Source organism: Bison bison, unplaced genomic scaffold (assembly GCF_000754665.1).
Source record: "Bison bison bison isolate TAMUID 2011002044 unplaced genomic scaffold, Bison_UMD1.0 scf7180017864287, whole genome shotgun sequence".
NCBI lineage: Eukaryota > Metazoa > Chordata > Mammalia > Artiodactyla > Bovidae > Bison > Bison bison.
Window position 1 is genome coordinate 2,350,235 of NW_011494859.1, and position 18,198 is coordinate 2,368,432.

General features: G+C 36.8%; 1 protein-coding gene across 2 annotated transcripts in view; it reads left to right on the plus strand.

Annotated features, from left to right (window-relative positions):
* LOC104995808 (dymeclin-like) overlaps window positions 1–18,198 on the plus strand; it is a 64,353-nt gene that overhangs the window by 23,864 nt on the left and 22,291 nt on the right. For both annotated transcript variants that reach the window (XR_826094.1, XM_010849825.1), the window contains one exon: window positions 518–709. Coding sequence is in view for 1 of the 2 variants with exons in the window: in XM_010849825.1 (XP_010848127.1) it covers window positions 570–709 (140 nt within the window). In the remaining variant the exon portion in view is untranslated. The remainder of the gene's footprint in view (window positions 1–517; window positions 710–18,198) is intronic.

Sequence of the window (18,198 nt, forward strand, 5' to 3'; positions counted from 1 at the left end):
ACAGACAGTAATAGAGGGTAATGAAACAAAACCTTTATATCTCTTCTCCATTTTCAGCAAATCTAAACAAGAATCTATTTCTTTTCCTTTCCCTTTTCTTTTCTAGAAAGTGTTTATGCGACTGAAGCCTCCCCTTTCCTCACACAATAACATTATATGAAAGCATTCTTCTGATTTTGCTTTGTATTTTTCCCATATATGTTTTAATATTTGTAGTAGCTATGAATATATCCATAATATTGTTTGTACATTTTACAGTCATATAAATGAAATTACGTCATGTCATTATCTCATAGCTTTCTTTAAATATTTTTGAGATGTGTGCATGTTGGTAATTGTAGATCTGGTTAATTTATTTTCACTAGTGTATTGTATCCCATTGTTGAGATTAAAAAAATAGAGGGAGGTGTGATTTTTTTAAAAGTAGGTTTATAGTTTCTTATATTTAGGTCATGGGTAGAAAAAGTATGACAATTATTTTGAGCACATTTGAAATTTTTCTTCTTATTCTTTGTAGGTTGTTTTGTGGAAATGAAGGTTTGAGGACAAGTTATCTGCCAGATTAAAAGATGGGATCAAACAGTAGCAGAATTGGTGATCTTCCTAAAAATGAGTACTTGAAAAAGTTATCAGGCACCGAATCTGTCTCTGAGAATGATCCGTTCTGGAATCAGCTTCTATCATTTTCTTTCCCTGCACCAACAAGCAGGTAAGAGGTAACTTGGAAATTGAAAATTTGTATTCAGGGCCACATAAACTTGTATACTGATTTTTGAAAAAATTTTTATTTTAATGTTCTCTCTCTCCATTTGTTGTACATGTACTGGTAGAAAACCCAAAAGTTATGAAAAGGAAGAAATAAGTTTTTCTCTCTCCTTTCCCCCACTCAGCTACCTCCTTTCTCCAGAGATGATTCCTGGTAGCAGTTTCTTTTGAATCCTTCCAGAAATAGTAAAACCATATATTTCATGTAGTTTTACAAGACTGTTTAAAGACAAATACTAGCATACCACACATACCTTGCTTTTTTCTTCTTGCTTGCTGTCCTTGCTTTTTCCCCCACAGTTAATATGTACCTGTCTTATTCTTTTAAGTGACTGCAGAGTATCAATGTGTGCTCAGTAGCTCAGTTGTGTCTGACTCTTTGTGACCTCATGGGGTGTAGCCTGCCAGGCTCCTCTGTCCATGGGATTCTCCAGGCAAGAATACTGGAATGGGTTGCCAGTCCCTTCTCCAAGGGATCTTCCCGAACCAGGGATCAAACCAGTGTCTCCTTCATTGTAGGCAGATTCTTTACCACTGAGCCCCTGGGGAAACACCAAGAGTATCTGCAGATTATATGAAATCAGTTTTTTATTGGTAAACATTTAGATTGTTTCCAATATTTTATTATAACAGATAATGCTGCATATATAATTTCTCATGCATACAAGTAAATTTCTAGTATAAATTCCTCAAAGTAGAATTGCTGTATCAGAGTGTATGTGCATTTGTAATTTTGGTAGATATTACCAAACTGCTTCATGGAAGTTGTACTAATGTATACTTCTACCATCAATATATGAGGAGGTCTGCTTTCCCACCCCTTTATCAGTTTAATGCATTTTTAGACTCTTTGGCCTTTGCCATTTTGGCAGGTGAAAACCAGTATTTCCTTTTTAACTATTATAAAAACTGACCAACATTTAACTATGTAGAGTGACTAGAATGTTGAATTCCCATTATTCAGTATGTAGATTTTAAGGATTTTTATTTATTTTTAATAGTTTTATTATGAAAGACTGAATGATGGCCCCCTAAAGATGTCTGTGGCCTAGTCCCTGAAATCTTTGACTATGATGATATGTTGTAGCATGTATCAATATTTCATTCATTTTTATTCCTGAGTAAGATTCATGTATATGAATATACAATCATTTGTTTATCTATTCATCAGTTAACAGCCATTTGGATTATTTCCATATTTACTTCATCTATATTTTAAAGTACTCTAAAGTAAAGTAAAATACAGACGTTTTCTTTATAATCATAATACCATTCTCACATCTTAACAATCACAAAATTAACAGTAATATCACACAAAATAACAATAGTTTCACTTACCCAGTCCTTCTTAAAATTTCCCTAGTTGTTTTGTAGTTTGTTTTTTACAATTAGGAAATAAATAAGGTGTATACCTTGCATTTGGTAGTTATATTTCTTGAATGTCTTTAATCTCGAACAGAGCTATATATTTCCCAACTCCTGCCACTATTTTCTTTTCCCATATGCCTATGCCATTCATTTTTTTTTTCTTCTAAGAAACTGGATCAGTTTTTCTGTAGACTGTTCCACCTTCTAGATCTACCTGACTACTTCTTATATTTTGTTTTTTTATTTGAATTTTCTATAAATTGAACATCAGATTTAAAGATGATAAAATTTGGGTTAAACATTTTTGGTAAAAGTAATTCATAAGTGATGCTAGGTGCCTTATATTGTATTCATTTAGGATACAGAAAATGCGAAGTCTTAATCAGTTATCATGTTAAGACTGAGAGGTTTGGTTGTGGTTTAGAATCCACTGATGATTTTGGTTCCAATCACCTATCTTATAAGAGATTACAAAATGGTATTATTTTTAATTTGGTCATTTCTTAACTGGAATTCTCCTGTAAAGGATTGCTTTCATGAATTAAGTTATAGTAAAATATAGTTTTTATTATATTATTAATAAGGGGAAACAATTCTTTTCTTCTACTGATTTTCAGTAATGAAAATGGTACCATCATGACAACTAAGTCTGTATTTCTTCTCTCCCTGACCCTAGAGTTGGAAGGGCTATCTCTCAGTCTTTTGACTATGAATTAAATATATATATATGTAAAATGTATGTATATGTATTATCCTTTAACAATCAAGGTTATGTTTATTTTCATATGTTTGAGGGTTAAGGATTATTGGTATTTGCTTTTTGTAAATTGTTTATATATTTTGGCAATACATTTTGATTTCTGAGTTTTAGATATAGTTGGATTGGACTCTACAAGGTTGACTTAGTTTACATTTTGTAATAATGTGAGTTAGTTGTATATTATGGGAAGTAGCTACATATTAGTGCTTTTGAGATCCTTGGAAAATTAAAGGTGGTTGTGGATTGATGAGAGAGGTCAAACTGAAGATGAACTATAGTATCAGTACATTTTGAAATCATTTCCTTAATCCTGAAGAAATTATCATTGAGTATCTCTGCTCATGTTGTAATAAGACTTAGAGGAAAAAAGAGCATATAAAGAGAATATTATTTATTATTCAAAATAAATTTTCTTTTCACTTATGTAAACTGTACTACAATCCATTTGTGCTCTGCCAAAAGACATTAAAGAAGACTTAGCTGAGTTTACATGTCCAGAGTGTCCGACAAGGTCTTTCCTTGTGGTGGTAGTGTGAGAGCAGAGTACGAACTGCAACAACTGGAGTCATGGTAGGACAGGCATTTAGGAAGTTTTGTCCCTAGCTGAAAGAAGTGCAGCTGAAACTGTAACCATAGGAGACATTATGCTTCCAGAAAAAACCACAAGGAAAAGTATTGCAGGCAATGATAGTAGCTATTGGATTGGGCTCTAAAGGAAAGGGTAGAGAGATTCAGCCAGTCAGCATGGAAGTTGGAGATAAAGTTCTTCTCCCAGAATATGGAGGCACCAAAGTAGTTCTAGATGATAAGGATTATTTCTTATTTAAAGATAGACAAAATTTGAATGGGAAAGAAAAAAAATTAATAATAGCTAAAGTGCTCTTTAGAAGGAAAGGAGGAAGAAGATGGTGTGTGTGTGTGTGTACTTGATTTATGCAAAGCTGGCACTTCAGAGCTTTGGGAAAAGGATGAACTTCTAAGCAATAGTGGTGGGAATAAATTGTTAGCCATTATTGTCTATTTCTTGACTCTTGCTGGTGCCTTGCAGTTTGAATTATTATGGCTTTATAGTTTGTTTTGCTAATTATTGCTTTTTCTCAAAGATCCTTTGCTGTTCTCGTTTATTCTTCATGTCATTTTTTTCTTAATTCATCCTTGTTTATAAAGGAATCTTAGAGTAAAAAGCTGTTAAGTGAGTAAACTGTACATTACGGTGGAGGAGGGATAGCTAGTTGAAATATCCAGAAAAGCTTTGTTCGTGATGGTTTGTATACTTTTGTCACTTTGTTTGAAGTTCCTCTTTCCTCTCCCCTGCCCTCAGCTCCTCTGCTAGTATTTGGTATGTGACCTGTAGAATGTTAACATTGAGCAGGGCTTGAGGTAGAAGGTGCTACCTCATTGATAGTCAGGGATGGTATTACTTACTTTATGAATTTTTCAACTCTAAGATGAATAACTGTAGGGAAGACTCTGAATCCAAACATTTCTGAGATTGCTCACTCCTGGAATTCCTTGGATCCCATATGTGCTTTCCTCAAGTCAGCCAAAAATTGATGTCTGCCAGTTTTTTTTAGAAGCAGTAAGTCCTTTAGGACTAATCTAATCTTTCCTTACTGTAAACTGTTTTTGGCACCAGGGTAGCAAGATTTTGTTACAGTTTCTAGGCATGGTTGAAAAATGTTCAGATTCTTCAATAGTTTTCAACTTTTCACCTTATTAAAATTCCTTGTGAAGCAAAGGTGTGAAATAAAATCAAGATTAAATCTAGAGTAAATTTTAAGTAATATACTGCTTATTTTTCTTAATAAAGTGTTTTAAAATTATTTATATGACTGATTTCATACTAAAGTTGAAAAGGGAAAGTGTTCATTGCTTAATCATGTCTGTTTGTGACCCCATTAACTGTAGTCTGCCAGACTCCTTAGTTCATGGAATTCTCCAAGCAAGAATACTGGAGTGGGGAGCCATTCCCTTCTCCAGGGAATCTTCCTGACCCAGTAATTGAACCCAGGTCTCCTACAATGCAGGCAGCTCCTTTACCATCTGAACCACTAGGGAAAATATAGCAATGAAATAAAAAACAATGCAGAGCTAAAGACAGAGGTAGTAAAATCATCTTTGTCTGCAGTAAATAGTTGAGATACATGAAACAGAGTTGTAAAATATGATGTCCAAACACTAAGCTATATATGTGTATATAGTTACATATAAACGTCATGGTAGCCACAGACCAAAAATCTATAATAGATACATACGCACAAAGAGAAAGGAATCCAAACATAACACCACAGTTAGAAGAGAGGACAAAAACTACAAAAACTACCAGAAAATGATGAACAAAATGGCAATAAGTACATAGCTATCAACAGTTACTTTATAAATAGACCGCATGCTCCAATCAAAAGACATAAAGTGGAGGAGGAATGGATACAAAAGCGAGACCCGTCTATGTGCTGCCTGCAAGAGACTCATTTCAGATCTAAAGACACAGACTGAAAGTGAGAGGATGGAAAAGTTTTCCCATTCAAATGGAGACAGAAAGCAGGGATAACAATACTTATATCAGACAAAATAGACTGTAAGACAAAGACTGTAATGAGAGACATTACATAATGATCAAAGGATCAATACAACAAGAAGATACAACAGTTGTAAGTGTATGTGTGTATATATATATATGTACCCAATATAAGAACACCTAAATAAATAAAGCAGTTAACAAACATAAAAGGAAAAATTAACAGTAACACAGTAATAGTGGGAGACTTTTAACACCCCACTTACATCAGTGGACAGATCATCCAGACAGAAAATTTGTAAGGAAACCCTGGTCCAGAAGACAAATTAGACCAGATGATTGATGCATATATATACATAAACACATACATCCATACATATAAACATTCTATCTAAAAGCATGAGAATACACACTCAAGTGCACATGGAACGTTCTCCAGGATAGATCACATGCTAGGCCACAGAATAAGTCTTAGTAAATTTAAGAAGATTGAAATCGTGTCAAGCAATATGAGACTACAGATCAGTTATAAGAAGAAAGAAAACTACAGAAGACTCCAAATGTATGGAGGATAAACAATATTCACTAAACTCTCCAGCCCATTATATGTCCATTTTATTGGTATATAATTGTTCATAGTAATCTCTTAATAATCCTTTGTATTTCTGTACTATCAGTTGTAATTACCTTTTCATTTCTGGTTTATATGAGTCCTCTTTTTCTTGGTGAGTCTGGCTAAAAGTTTATCAGTTTTGTTTATTTTTTCAAAGAATCAGCTCTTAGTTTCATTGATCTTTTCTGCTGTTTTAGTCTCTGTTTCATTTATTTCTGCTCTGATCTTTATTACTTCTTTTCTTTTTACTAACTTTGGGTTTTGCTTCTTTTTATAATTATTTAGGCATAAGGTTTGATTGTTTGAGATTTTTGTTGTTTTTTGGGATAGGCTTTTATCTCTATAAACTTCTCTCTTAGAACTGCTTTTGTTGCATCCCATAGATTTTGGATCATTGTGTTTCTTTTTTCATTTATCTCCAGGTTTTGTTTTTTTTTTTTCTCTTTGATTTCTTCAGTTACCTAGTAGTTACTTAGTAGCATATTGTTTACTGTCTACACCTTTGAGGTTTTCTGCTGGTTTTTTTTCTTACAACTGATCTCTAGTCTCATATTGCTTGATAGGATTTCAAGAAAAAATGGATTAATTCCTAGGATATACAATCTTCCAAGACCAAATTAGCAATAAATAAAGCATATGAGCAGACTGGTTACCAGTAATGAAATTGAATCAGTAATCAAAAAGCTCCCAAAAAACAAAAGTCCAGGATGAGATGGCTTTACAGGTGAATTCTCCCAAACATTTAAGGAAGAAATAACACCTACTCTTCTCAAGCTATTCCAAAAAACTGCAGAGGAAGGAATACTTTTGAACTCATTCTGTGAGACCAGTGTCACCCAGATACCAAAAGCAGATAAAGACCACACACAAAAAAAGAAAATTACAGGCTAATACCACTGATGCAAAAATTATCAACAAAATATTAGCAAACTAAATTCAGTAATACATTAAAAGGATCATACACCATGATCCTTGATGAAAGTGAAAGAGGAGAGTGAAAAAGTTGGCTTAAAGCTCAACATTCAGAAAACTAAGATCATGGCATCCGGTCCCATCACTTCATGGCAAATAGATGGGGAAACAGTGTCAGACTTTATTTTTGGGGGCTCCAGAATCACTGCAGATGGTGATTGCAGCCATGAAATTAAAAGACACTTACTCCTTGGAAGGAAAGTTATGACCAACCTAGATAGCATATTGAAAAGCAGAGACATTACTTTGCCAACAAAGGTCTGTCTAGTCAAGGCTATGGTTTTTCCTGTGGTCATGTATGGATGTGAGAGTTGGACTGTGAAGAAGGCTGAGTGTCGAAGAATTGATGCTTTTGAAGTGTGGTGTTGGGGAAGACTCTTGAGAGTCCCTTGGACTGCAAGGAGATCCAACCAGTCCATCCTAAAGGAGATCAGTCCTGGGTGTTCATTGGAAGGACTGATGCTAAAGCTGAAACTCCAGTACTTTGGTCACTTCATGCAAAGAGTTGACTCATTGGAAAAGACTCTGATCCTGGGAGGGATTGGGGGCAGGAGGAGAAGGGGACCACAGAGGTTGAGATGGCTGGATGCCATCACCGACTTGATGGACGTGAGTCTGAGTGAACTCCAGGAGTTGGTGCTGAACAGGGAGGCCAGGCGTGCTGCAATTCATGGGGTCGCAAAGAGTTGGACACTACTGAGCGACTGAACTGACTGACTGACACCATGATCAGTTGGGATTCATCCCAGGGAAGCAAGGATGATTCAGTATCCACAAATCAATATAATATACCATATTAACATATCGAAGACCAAAGCATATGATCATTTCGGTAGATGCAGAAAAACTGGCAAAAATTCAACATCCATTTATGATTAAAAAAAAAAGAAACCCTCAACAAAGTGTAGATATAAAGGGAACATACCTCAGTATATGACAGGCCCACATCTAATATCATGCTCTGTGGTGAAAAATTCAAAGCATGCTCTAAGATCAGGAACAAGACAGAGCTGTCCACTATTGTCCACTATTTTGTTCAACAGAGTATTGGAGGTCCTAGCCAGAGCAGTCATAACAAGAAAAAGAAATTAAAGGAGTCCAATTTGGAAAGGAAGAAGTAAAACTGTCATTCTTTGCAGATGACATGATACTATGTATAGAAGATTCTAAAGATACCACCAAAAAACTATTAGAACTAATAAATGAGTTCAGTAAAGTTGCAGGTTACAAACTTAGTATACAGCAATCTGTTGTGTTTCTGTACACTAACAATGAACTATCAAATAGAAATTAAGAGAATAATCCTATTTAAAATTGCATCAAAAATATTTGGGAATGAGTCTAAACAAGGAGGTAAAAGATGTATAGTCAGAAAACTATAAGACATTGACGGAAGAAATTGAAGACAACACAAACAAATGGAAAGGTATACCTGGCTCATAGATTGGAGGAATTAATATTGTTAAAAAGACCACACTCCCAAATGCATTCTATAGATGTAGTGCAATCCTTATCAAAATACCAATGGCATTTTCTATGGAAATGCACGAGACACTAAAGAGCCAAAAATATCTTGAGAAAGAACAACAAAACTGGAGATATCACATGCTCTAATTTCAAACTATATTACAAAACTACACTGATCAAAATAGCATGTTACTGGCACAAAAACAGACACAGATCAGTGGAACAGAATTGAGAACCTAGAAGTAAACCCATGCACTTATGTTCAGTTAGTCTATAACAGAGGAGGCAAGAATATACAGTAGGGAAAAGAAAGTCTCTTCAGGAAGTGGTGCTGGTAAGATTGGACAGCTACATGTAAAGGAATAAAATTAGAGCATTCTTTAACACAGTATACAAAAATAAAATGGATTGATTACTTGACATAAGACCTGAAACCACAAAACTCCTAGAAGAAAACATGGGTAGCATATGCTCTTTGACACTGCTGTTAGCAGTATTTTTTGTGTATGTCTCCTCAGGCAGGGGAAACAAAAACACAAATAGACTAGTGGGACTCAATCAAACCAAAAAGCTTTTGTAGAGCAATGGAAACAACTGAGAAAATGAAAAGGCAGTCTACTGAATGGGTGAAGATGTTTGCAAATGATCTATCAGATGAGGGATTAATATCCAAAATGAATAATACGATGAGGGATTAATATCCAAAAAGAACTCATACATCTTAACATTAAAAAAGAACAAGCAACCAGATTAAAAAAAAATGAGTAGATAATGCGGATACACCTTTTTCCGCTGAAGGCATACAAATAGCCATTGGACACATGAAAAGATACTCAGTACCACTGATCATCAGGGAAATGCAAATGAAAACCAAAGTGAGATACTATCTCACATCTGTCAGAATGGCAATCATCAGTTCAATTCAGTTGCTAAGTCGTGTCCGACTCTTTGCGACTCCATGGACCACAGCATGCCAGGCCTCCCTGTCCATCACCAACTCCCGGAGTTTACTCAAACTCATGTCCATTGAGTCAATCAAAAAGACAACAAATATGTGTTGGTAAAGATCTGGAGAAAAGGAAAGCCTTGTGCACTGTGGGCAGGAATGTAAATTGGTAAAGTCGAACTGTGGTGCTGGAGAAGACTGTTGAAAGTTCCTTGCACTGCAAGATCAAACTTGTCCGTCCTAAAGGAAATCACCCCTGAATATTCATTGGAAGGACTGATGCTGAAGCTGAAACTCCAATACTTTGGCCACCTGAGACAAAGAGTTGACTCATTGGAAAAGACCCTGATGCTGGGAAAGATTGAAGGCAGGAAGAGAAGGGGACCACAGAGGATGAGATGGTAGGATAGCATCACTGACTCAATGGACATGGGTTTGAGCAAACTCTGGGAGATGGTGAAGGACAGGGAGGCCTGGCATGCTGCAGTTCGTGGGGTTGCAAGAGTCGGACATGACTTAGCAACTGAACAACAACAACAAAGTCACTATGGAAAAAAGTATGGAGTTTCCTCAAAACATTAAAAATAGAACTACCATACAGTCCAGCTATTGCCCTTCTGGGTATTTTTCGAAAGAAAAAGAAAATGAGATACATGAATCCCTATGTCCATTGCAGCATATTTACAATAGCCAAGAAATGGAAGAAACTAAAGTGTCTGTTGATTGCTGAACGTATCAGAATTCATATAGTTATTTACTTTTACCAGTTGGATTGCTTCCAGTGTTTTCCTATTACATATAATACAGCAATAGCCTTATATGTATGGTAGAAGTGATTTCTATCCTGTGAGTAAGGATGGTAAAATTACTTCCATTAATTCAATTCCTGTTGGCAGGGCATGAGAAACAAGTGTTAACAGGTCAGGAAGAGACTTTATGGGGCACTGATAGTGCTTCCACACGTATTTCTTGTTTATTTGAAAACTGATAAGGCTGGTCACATGTGGTGGCCTGGCAGCTCGGAGGGTCCTTTGACCACAGAGGACTGACTGGAAAGATCAAAATCTGTCCACGTGTCACCCATTTTTGGTACACTTGTTGGAAAGCTGAGGATTAGAATTGTGATTCCTTGTGGGTTCTTGTTAAGTGGATTTGGTGAAGGCATTATTTTAAGGAGTTTTCTTTGGGGTAAGTGAGTGGTAGATTGAAAAGTCAACAAACTTTTACTAACACACAAGGCATCATTTTCTGGTTTATGCACTCTAGTGATAGAGACAAACAAGTTAACTAAGTAAAACGCAGTATTTAGAATATTAGAACATGAAAATGAAGAAAAGTTGAAAGATGGGAAAGGGAGACTAAAATATGAATACTTTGATACTCATATTTGATGCTTCACAGTTTGAACTTCACACATTGTAATAAAGAAAAAAAATTGATGTTGATTAAAAATAGACATGCACAATTGGACTATGTCTAAAGGCTGTTTCTTGACTTTGTAATCCACAGATTTGCAGTAAATCCCTAAATGTATTTCATGTAATGTATAAATAACAAAGATATGAAACAGATATTAAAAACCAATATCTACGTCTCAGCTAAAAAAATGATGCTTTCTAAAACTGTTTTTGTTTACTTGCTAAGTCGTGTCCGACTCTTTCATGACCTCATGGACTGTATAGCTTTCTAGGCTTCTCTTTCCATGGGATTTCCCAGGCAAGAATACTGGAGTGGATTGCCAAAAGCTTTTATTTTAAATTGATATTTGATTAGGGCATTAACACTGAATGAACTTAGCTTTCTAGATTTGAGAGCAGTGCTGAGCAGTGTAGTGACCCTTGTATGCTTACCAAGAATGAGAATCATTTTGCCAAAAAGTGGGCAAAGCATAGAGAACAGAAACAGCAGAACATGATCGGGGGAGCATAGATTTTGGAGTCAGAGTGACTTTGTCTTGCACCTCAGCTCTGCTGCTTATTAGCTTTGTGAATTTAGAGTGTGTGCATGTGTGTTCAGTCCTGTCCGACTCTTTGTGATCCCATGGACTGTAGTCCATCAGACTCCTCTGTCCATTGGATTCTCCAGGCAAGAATACTAGAGCAGGTTGCTGTTTTCTCCTCCAAGGTATTTTCCCAACTGAGGGATCAAACCCAAATCCCTTGTGCCTCCTGTTGTTGGCAGGCGATTCTTTACCGTTGAGCCACCTGGGGAGCATAGGGAAGCCCCTTAATCTCACCGAACTTGTTGACGGTTCTGTAAAATGGCAATGATATTACCTACCATGTAGATTTGTAGGAAGGAGAAAAACCATAATGCACATAAAGTGTCTGACTTTCCTCTTCTCTCCCATTAATTTAAAAGATCAAGGTCTCTGTCTTGAGAGTTACTCTAAAATACTTGAGGGGGTGAAAATAAGCAACACAGATTATCCAATTTTCTTATGACTGTTTTATTTTCTTATTGAAAATCGTATGACTCTTTTGAATTAATCATTCAACTATTTTAAAAATTAGGCCAAACACAGAGTATGGTAATATTTGTCAGTGTCCTTTTTATAAAGCCTACTTTTTAGAAACCTTTATTGCATAATGAAAATTGTATTATGTATATTGAGCACTAGATGGTGCTCAAATAAGGAAGAAGGCAGCTTTTGGCACAGTCACACAATCACTAAGCTTATTTTTTCTCAGTACCAAAGTAATGCATGTTTAGTACCTTTATATACAGGAAAGCTCAAGGAAGGCAAAAAAAGATTAAAATAATACGAATCCGAAATAACCGTTCTTGACTTTTGGTGAATTATCTTGTCAGTTCTCTCATTTAAAAATGCTTGTACCATATTCCACACATTGTTTCTTTAACTCACATGTTCTCATGTCATTGTTTTCACATCACATAATTTTAAGTGATTATAGAATGTTTTGTCTTAAAGATTTCCATAATTTATATAATTGAATGTTTTGGTTGTTTCATTTTTTTTTTTTTTATTAAATGTAAAACTATGATGAACTTCATTGAAATCAAATCTTTGTGCTGTCCCTAACTGTATATCAAGGCTTCCCTGATAGCTCAGATGGTAGAGAATCAGTCTGCAGTGCAAGAGACCCCGGTTCGATTCCTGGGTCGGGATGAACCCCTGGAGAAGGGATAGGCTACCCATTCTGGTATTCTTGGGCTTCCCTTGTGGCTCAGCTGGTAAAGAATCTGCCTGCAATGCGGGAGACCTGGGTTTGATCCCTGGGCTGGGAATATCCCCTGGAGAAGGGAAAGGCTACCCACTCCAGTATTCCAGCCTGGAGAATTCCATGGACTGTATAGTCCATGGGGTTGCAAAGAGTCGGACATGACTGAGTGACTTTCACTTTCACTAACTGTGTAACTAGAGTGAGTTCTTAGTAGTTGATTTGCTGGTAAAGCAGTCTTTTTTTTTTTTTTTAATCACATAAATCTTTCATTGTATAAAAGTTAGAAAATACAGAAACAAAAGGGAAAATAATAGTGTATCCTCATCCCATAGAGATTACCACTTGTGATATTTTGGTATGTTTTTCCATACTTAAAAAAAATGTTGATTTGGTGCATTGGGTCTCATTGCATCGTGCGGATCTTTTGTGTGGTGCACCGACTCTCTAGTTGTGGTGTGTCGGCTCAGTAGTTGCGGCATGTGGGCTCTCTTATTGTGTGCCTCCCATTTGTTAGGCAGTGTTTTTAAGGGCTGGAAACTTTGTAGTGAACGTGAGGGACAAGGTTCCTGTCCTCATGCAGCTTATAGTTTAGTGGAAGAGGATGGGCACTGAACAAGTGAAGAAATGAATGAATGAGTCATTTCTGAAAAATGAAGCAGAGCAAGCTCATGGAGAGTGGTCGAATGGGAGCAAATGCCAGTGGGAGATTTCTTTAGCCAGAGGGTCTTGGGGAAGCAGCATTTAAGCAGATGTGAGTGAAATCAGGGAGCTCTGCATTTTCTGGGGAAAGAGTATTCCACCAGATAGAAGGAACAGCAAGTGTAACAGACTTGAGGCAGGACTGCGTTCTGCATGTTAGAGGAATAGCAAAAAGGCCAGTGTGGCAGAGCAGTGAGCAAGGAAACAGATTACATAAGGACTCTTGGCCATGGTGAAGATTTTTTGTGCTGTGTGGTGTTCCAGAGTCGAGCATGCTTTCATGTTGGTATTTGGGAATTTAGTCTAGTCTGCTGTAATTTATTTTCTTGCCTGGAGAATCCCAGGAACGGAGGAGCCTGGTGGGCTTCCGTCTATGGGGTCACACAGAGTCGGACACTACTGAGGTGACTTAGCAGCAGCAGCAGCTGTAATTTATTAACTCTCCTATGATGTAGAAAGGTTTTACTCACATAGTTTGTTTATTGTGGTATCATTTACATAATATAAAACTTACCATTTTAGCCATTTTTCTTTTCAGTTTAGCCATTTTTAAGTGTATGATACGGTGGCATTAAGTACATTCCCAGTGTTTTACAGTGATCACTGCTCTCCATTTCCAGAACTTTCCATCATCTCAAACAGAAACTGCACATTAAACTCCCTATTCCCCCACTTCCCCAGACCATGGTAATCTGTACTCTGCTTTTTGTCTGTGAATTTGCCTATGCTCGGTACCATGTATAAATGGAATTGTTTAATATTTATCCTTTTGTGTCTGACCTTTTTCGCTTAGCATAATATTTTCAAGGTTAATTCATGTTGTAGTTAGCACACATCAGAATTTCCTTTCTTTTTAGAATGAATAATACCATTGTATGTATTTCCCACATTGCATAGTGTTTTTTTATCAGTTTGTTGTACTTTTTATATTTCTTTTAAATAAATGCCTTTCATTTCTCTTCCACATTGTTAGGTTCTGGTTCTCTCTCTTGATTTCTTTTTTTCAGGGATCCTCTTTGTATTATAAAGAATATGTCCATTCTCCTAAGAGACTGGACTGATGTAAACACAAGTGTTAATTTAGCAGTTACTTATCGAGTATGTGCTATGTGCCAGGTGCTGGGCTCACTGCCTTAGGTGGGTTTCCTCATCTAGTTCTCACATCAGGTCTGTGAAGTTGGTACTATTAATATCCCTGCAGAAAACAGGCTTGGGAAGGTTTTCCCAAGTTACATGGCTAGTAGCTAGCATGCTGCTGCTGCTGCTGCTAAGTCGCTTCAGTCGTGTCAGACTGTGCGACCCCATAGACGGCAGCCAATCAGGCTCCACTGTCTCTGGGATTCTCCAGGCAAGAACACTGGAGTGGGTTGCCATTTCCTTCTCCAATGTGTGAAAGTGTAAAGTGAAAGTGAAGTCACTCAGTCGTGCCTGACTCTTAGCGACCCCATGGACTGCAGCCTACCAGGCTCCTCCGTCCATGGGATTTTCCAGGCAAGAGTATTGGAGTGGGGTGCCATTGCCTTCTCCGTAGCTAGCATGGACCAGATTCAAACCAGCTTTATGTATCTCCAGAGATGAATTCTGTTGGGTATCATGCTACATGGTCTCCATTTGGAAGTATAGACTGATCACTGTCTGAGCTTCAAATAATGGCTAAAGAGATGCAACATGAACTTACAGATGCTCATCTTCAAGAAAACAATCCCCTGTTTTATATACTCAGGTTTTCAAGCTCTTTGAAAATGAGGTTTGTAACAACACATACTTTGAGTGTGATTATTTACAATATGAATGTAATATATTATTTACAATTAATATTGATGGATAACCTTGCCTCAAGTGGAGTGTGTCTTCTCTGTTTAAGGGGAGCTGCCAGAATGAGCCTTTCTCAGAATTTCTTTTTCTGTTTCCTCAATTGAGAAACAGGAAAAGAGACTTTTACTAAATTAGGTCATAAGTTTTTAACTGACAGAAAGTATTAAGTGACTGTACTTTTTTTTCTTTGAATTTTTGATGCCTGTCTCTGCTTTCATATTTTTATTCTCTTTGGCCCACTTTATGTATGATTTTATTAGAGCTTCTCAAGTTGAAACAATCTCCTCTGTCATTAAGGTGGGCCTGGGATAACTCCTAAACCGTTTCCTAAACTCTGTTTTTTTCATCATATGTTCAATTGAATGGTGACCAAGATAGTGTACTTGGCCATTTTGTAAGGGAATAAATAATTTGAGACTATTTTTTGCATCTTATTTTCCCAAGTTGAGGAACCAAAAGAAGTTCAGTTTTTACATCTTGAGTCAAAACCTTTGTTCCCCCCTTTGTTTTATGTATATACTTTTCTATGCAGAATCATTTGAAAAGACACTTGAGTTTGTCCAGGGTTGATTGCTCCCTTAAACTAAAAACTTAAGTGGGGGAGGACAACTAATTCTGTTTAAAGCATTAAAATAAGGGAGAAAATGAGTTTTGCTCCAAGTGTACCCTTCTTCCCTTTTCTCACTACGTTGGTTGGAATCTGAATTTTTAAGTCATTTTTTCTGTTGCTTTCTTGAGAAAAAAAAATGCTGTATGATCTTGCTCGTAGTTGCTGAAATTTTGACATTTTAATAGTTATGGTTTCTTTCATTTTGGCAGTTGAATGACAGCATATAGGATTGTCTGTGAATCACATGAATATAAATACTTTTTGGTTCTACTGGGTGCATTAAAAAGTGCTATAATAAACTTATATGCAGTTTTTATCCTTTGACTTTTTCCTATGAATAGACTCTCTTAAAACCTTAACGTTCCCACAGTTTAACCACTGAATGGGCTGGTTTTGTTAGTTTTGTGAATGATTTCCGTAATTCTTTCTTTGCTAAAGTAAGGGGGAAAATGTCTTTAGAAGTGCTTCTATGCTTTTCTGAATGGTTACTTGTTGATTTTACTTAGGTTGTGTCTTAAACTGACAAACATACAATCTGTTGGAGAATGTATGCTGTGGGCTGAAAATGACACTTGTTAATATAAAGTGTCAATTTTGACATCATTTTATAGTGGAATTTTCAGTGAAAAAGACTTACAAATTTTCATGTTTATTTTATGAACCTCATAGCTACTTAAATTGTTTAGCAAATCAGTGTCAGAAATCTATGAATAAATCTCCCCTCCACAATTTTCTGCCCATCTGCTTTTCATTAAAAGATTTGAACTATGAGTTTATCATCTTTTGTCATTGAGATTCATATATGAGATTGGTGTGCTTAAAAGCAAAATAAAACCAGTCTAAATTACTGAAAGTTGTGAGAAGGGAATATGTAATTTAAAATTTTAGCTTTCTTACCAAACTATAGTTTATGATTTCTAACTATTACAAAAATGATCTATCATCCATCTTACCACTTTCCTTATTAGACTTAATTTTTCTGTTTTCTTCTACTTCTTTGTCATTCACATACTTTTTAAATGATTTAAGTCATAACAGATATAATTTTTATAATGGATAATACATCTCTGACAACTTCATTTAGGTATATAAGGAAACTCTGATTAGTTACTTGTAATATTCTAGGTTAATGTTATGTGGGTTTGCCTTAATAAAAATGTAGCTAAATATTCATATTGAAAGTGTATTACGTGGACTTCCCTGGTGACTCAGATGGTAAAGAATCTTCCTGCAGTGCAGGAGACTTGGGTTTGATCCCTGGGCTGGGAAGATCCCTTGGAGGAGGGCATGGCAACCCACTCCAGTATTCTTGCCTGGAGACTCCCCATGGACAGAGGAGCCTGGTGGGCTGCAGTCCATGGGGTCACAAAGAGTCAACACAACTGAGCGACTAAGCACACATTCTTATTTTGTGACCTGAGTTACTTAGCTTCTCTGTTTCTGTCACTTGTAGGATGATGATAGTCCTATTTCCTTAGTCAACTTTTCAGAGTTTTTAAAAGAAGTCACATGAAATCATCAAGGTGAGAGAACTTAGAATAGTATATAGGCTTATATACTGCTTCCTTGATGGTTCAGATGCTAAAGAATCTGCCTGCAATGCAGGAGACCCAGATTTGATCCCTGGACTGGGAAGATGCCCTGGAGAAGGAAATGACAATTCACCCCAGTCTTCTTGTCTGGAGAATTCTGTGGACAGAGGAGCCTGGTGGGCTACAGACCATGGGGTCACGAAGAGTCGGACATGACTGGGCAACTAACACTTTCACTTTATACATATTGCAAGCTAATCAGCAGATATATTTGCATATCAACAATTAATATGCTGAAGTCTTTTTTTTAAACAAACAAGTTTATTAACATGTATATGTCACATGTACCTGGAAGATACCCAAGGAAACTTAGTACCTCCCCAAGATGGCCAAAGCCACCTGCTTAAGTATCATCTTTCAGTTCAGTTCAGTTCAGTTGCTCAGTCATGTCCGACTCTTTGGGATCCCATGAATCGCAGCACACCAAGCCTCCCTGTCCATCACCAACTCCCAGAGTTCACTCACATACACGTCCATCGAGTCAGTGATGCCATCCAGCCATCTCATCCTCTGTCGTCCCCTTCTCCTCCTGCCCCCAGTCTCTCCCAGCATCAGTCTTTTCCAGTGAGTCAGCTCTTCACATGAGGTGGCCAAAGTACTGGAGTTTCAGCCTTAGCATCATTCCTTCCAAAGAAATCCCAGGGCTGATCTCCTTCAGAATGGACTGGTTGGATCTCCTTGCAGTCCAAGGGACTCTCAAGAGTCATCTCCAACACCACAGTTCAAAAGCATCAATTCTTTGGCGCTCAGCTTTCTTCACAGTCCAACTCTCATATCCATACATGACCACTGGAAAAACCATAGCCTTGACTAGACAGACCTTTGTCGGCAAAGTAATATCTCTGCTTTTCAACATGCTGTCTAGGTTGGTCATAACTTTTCTCCAAA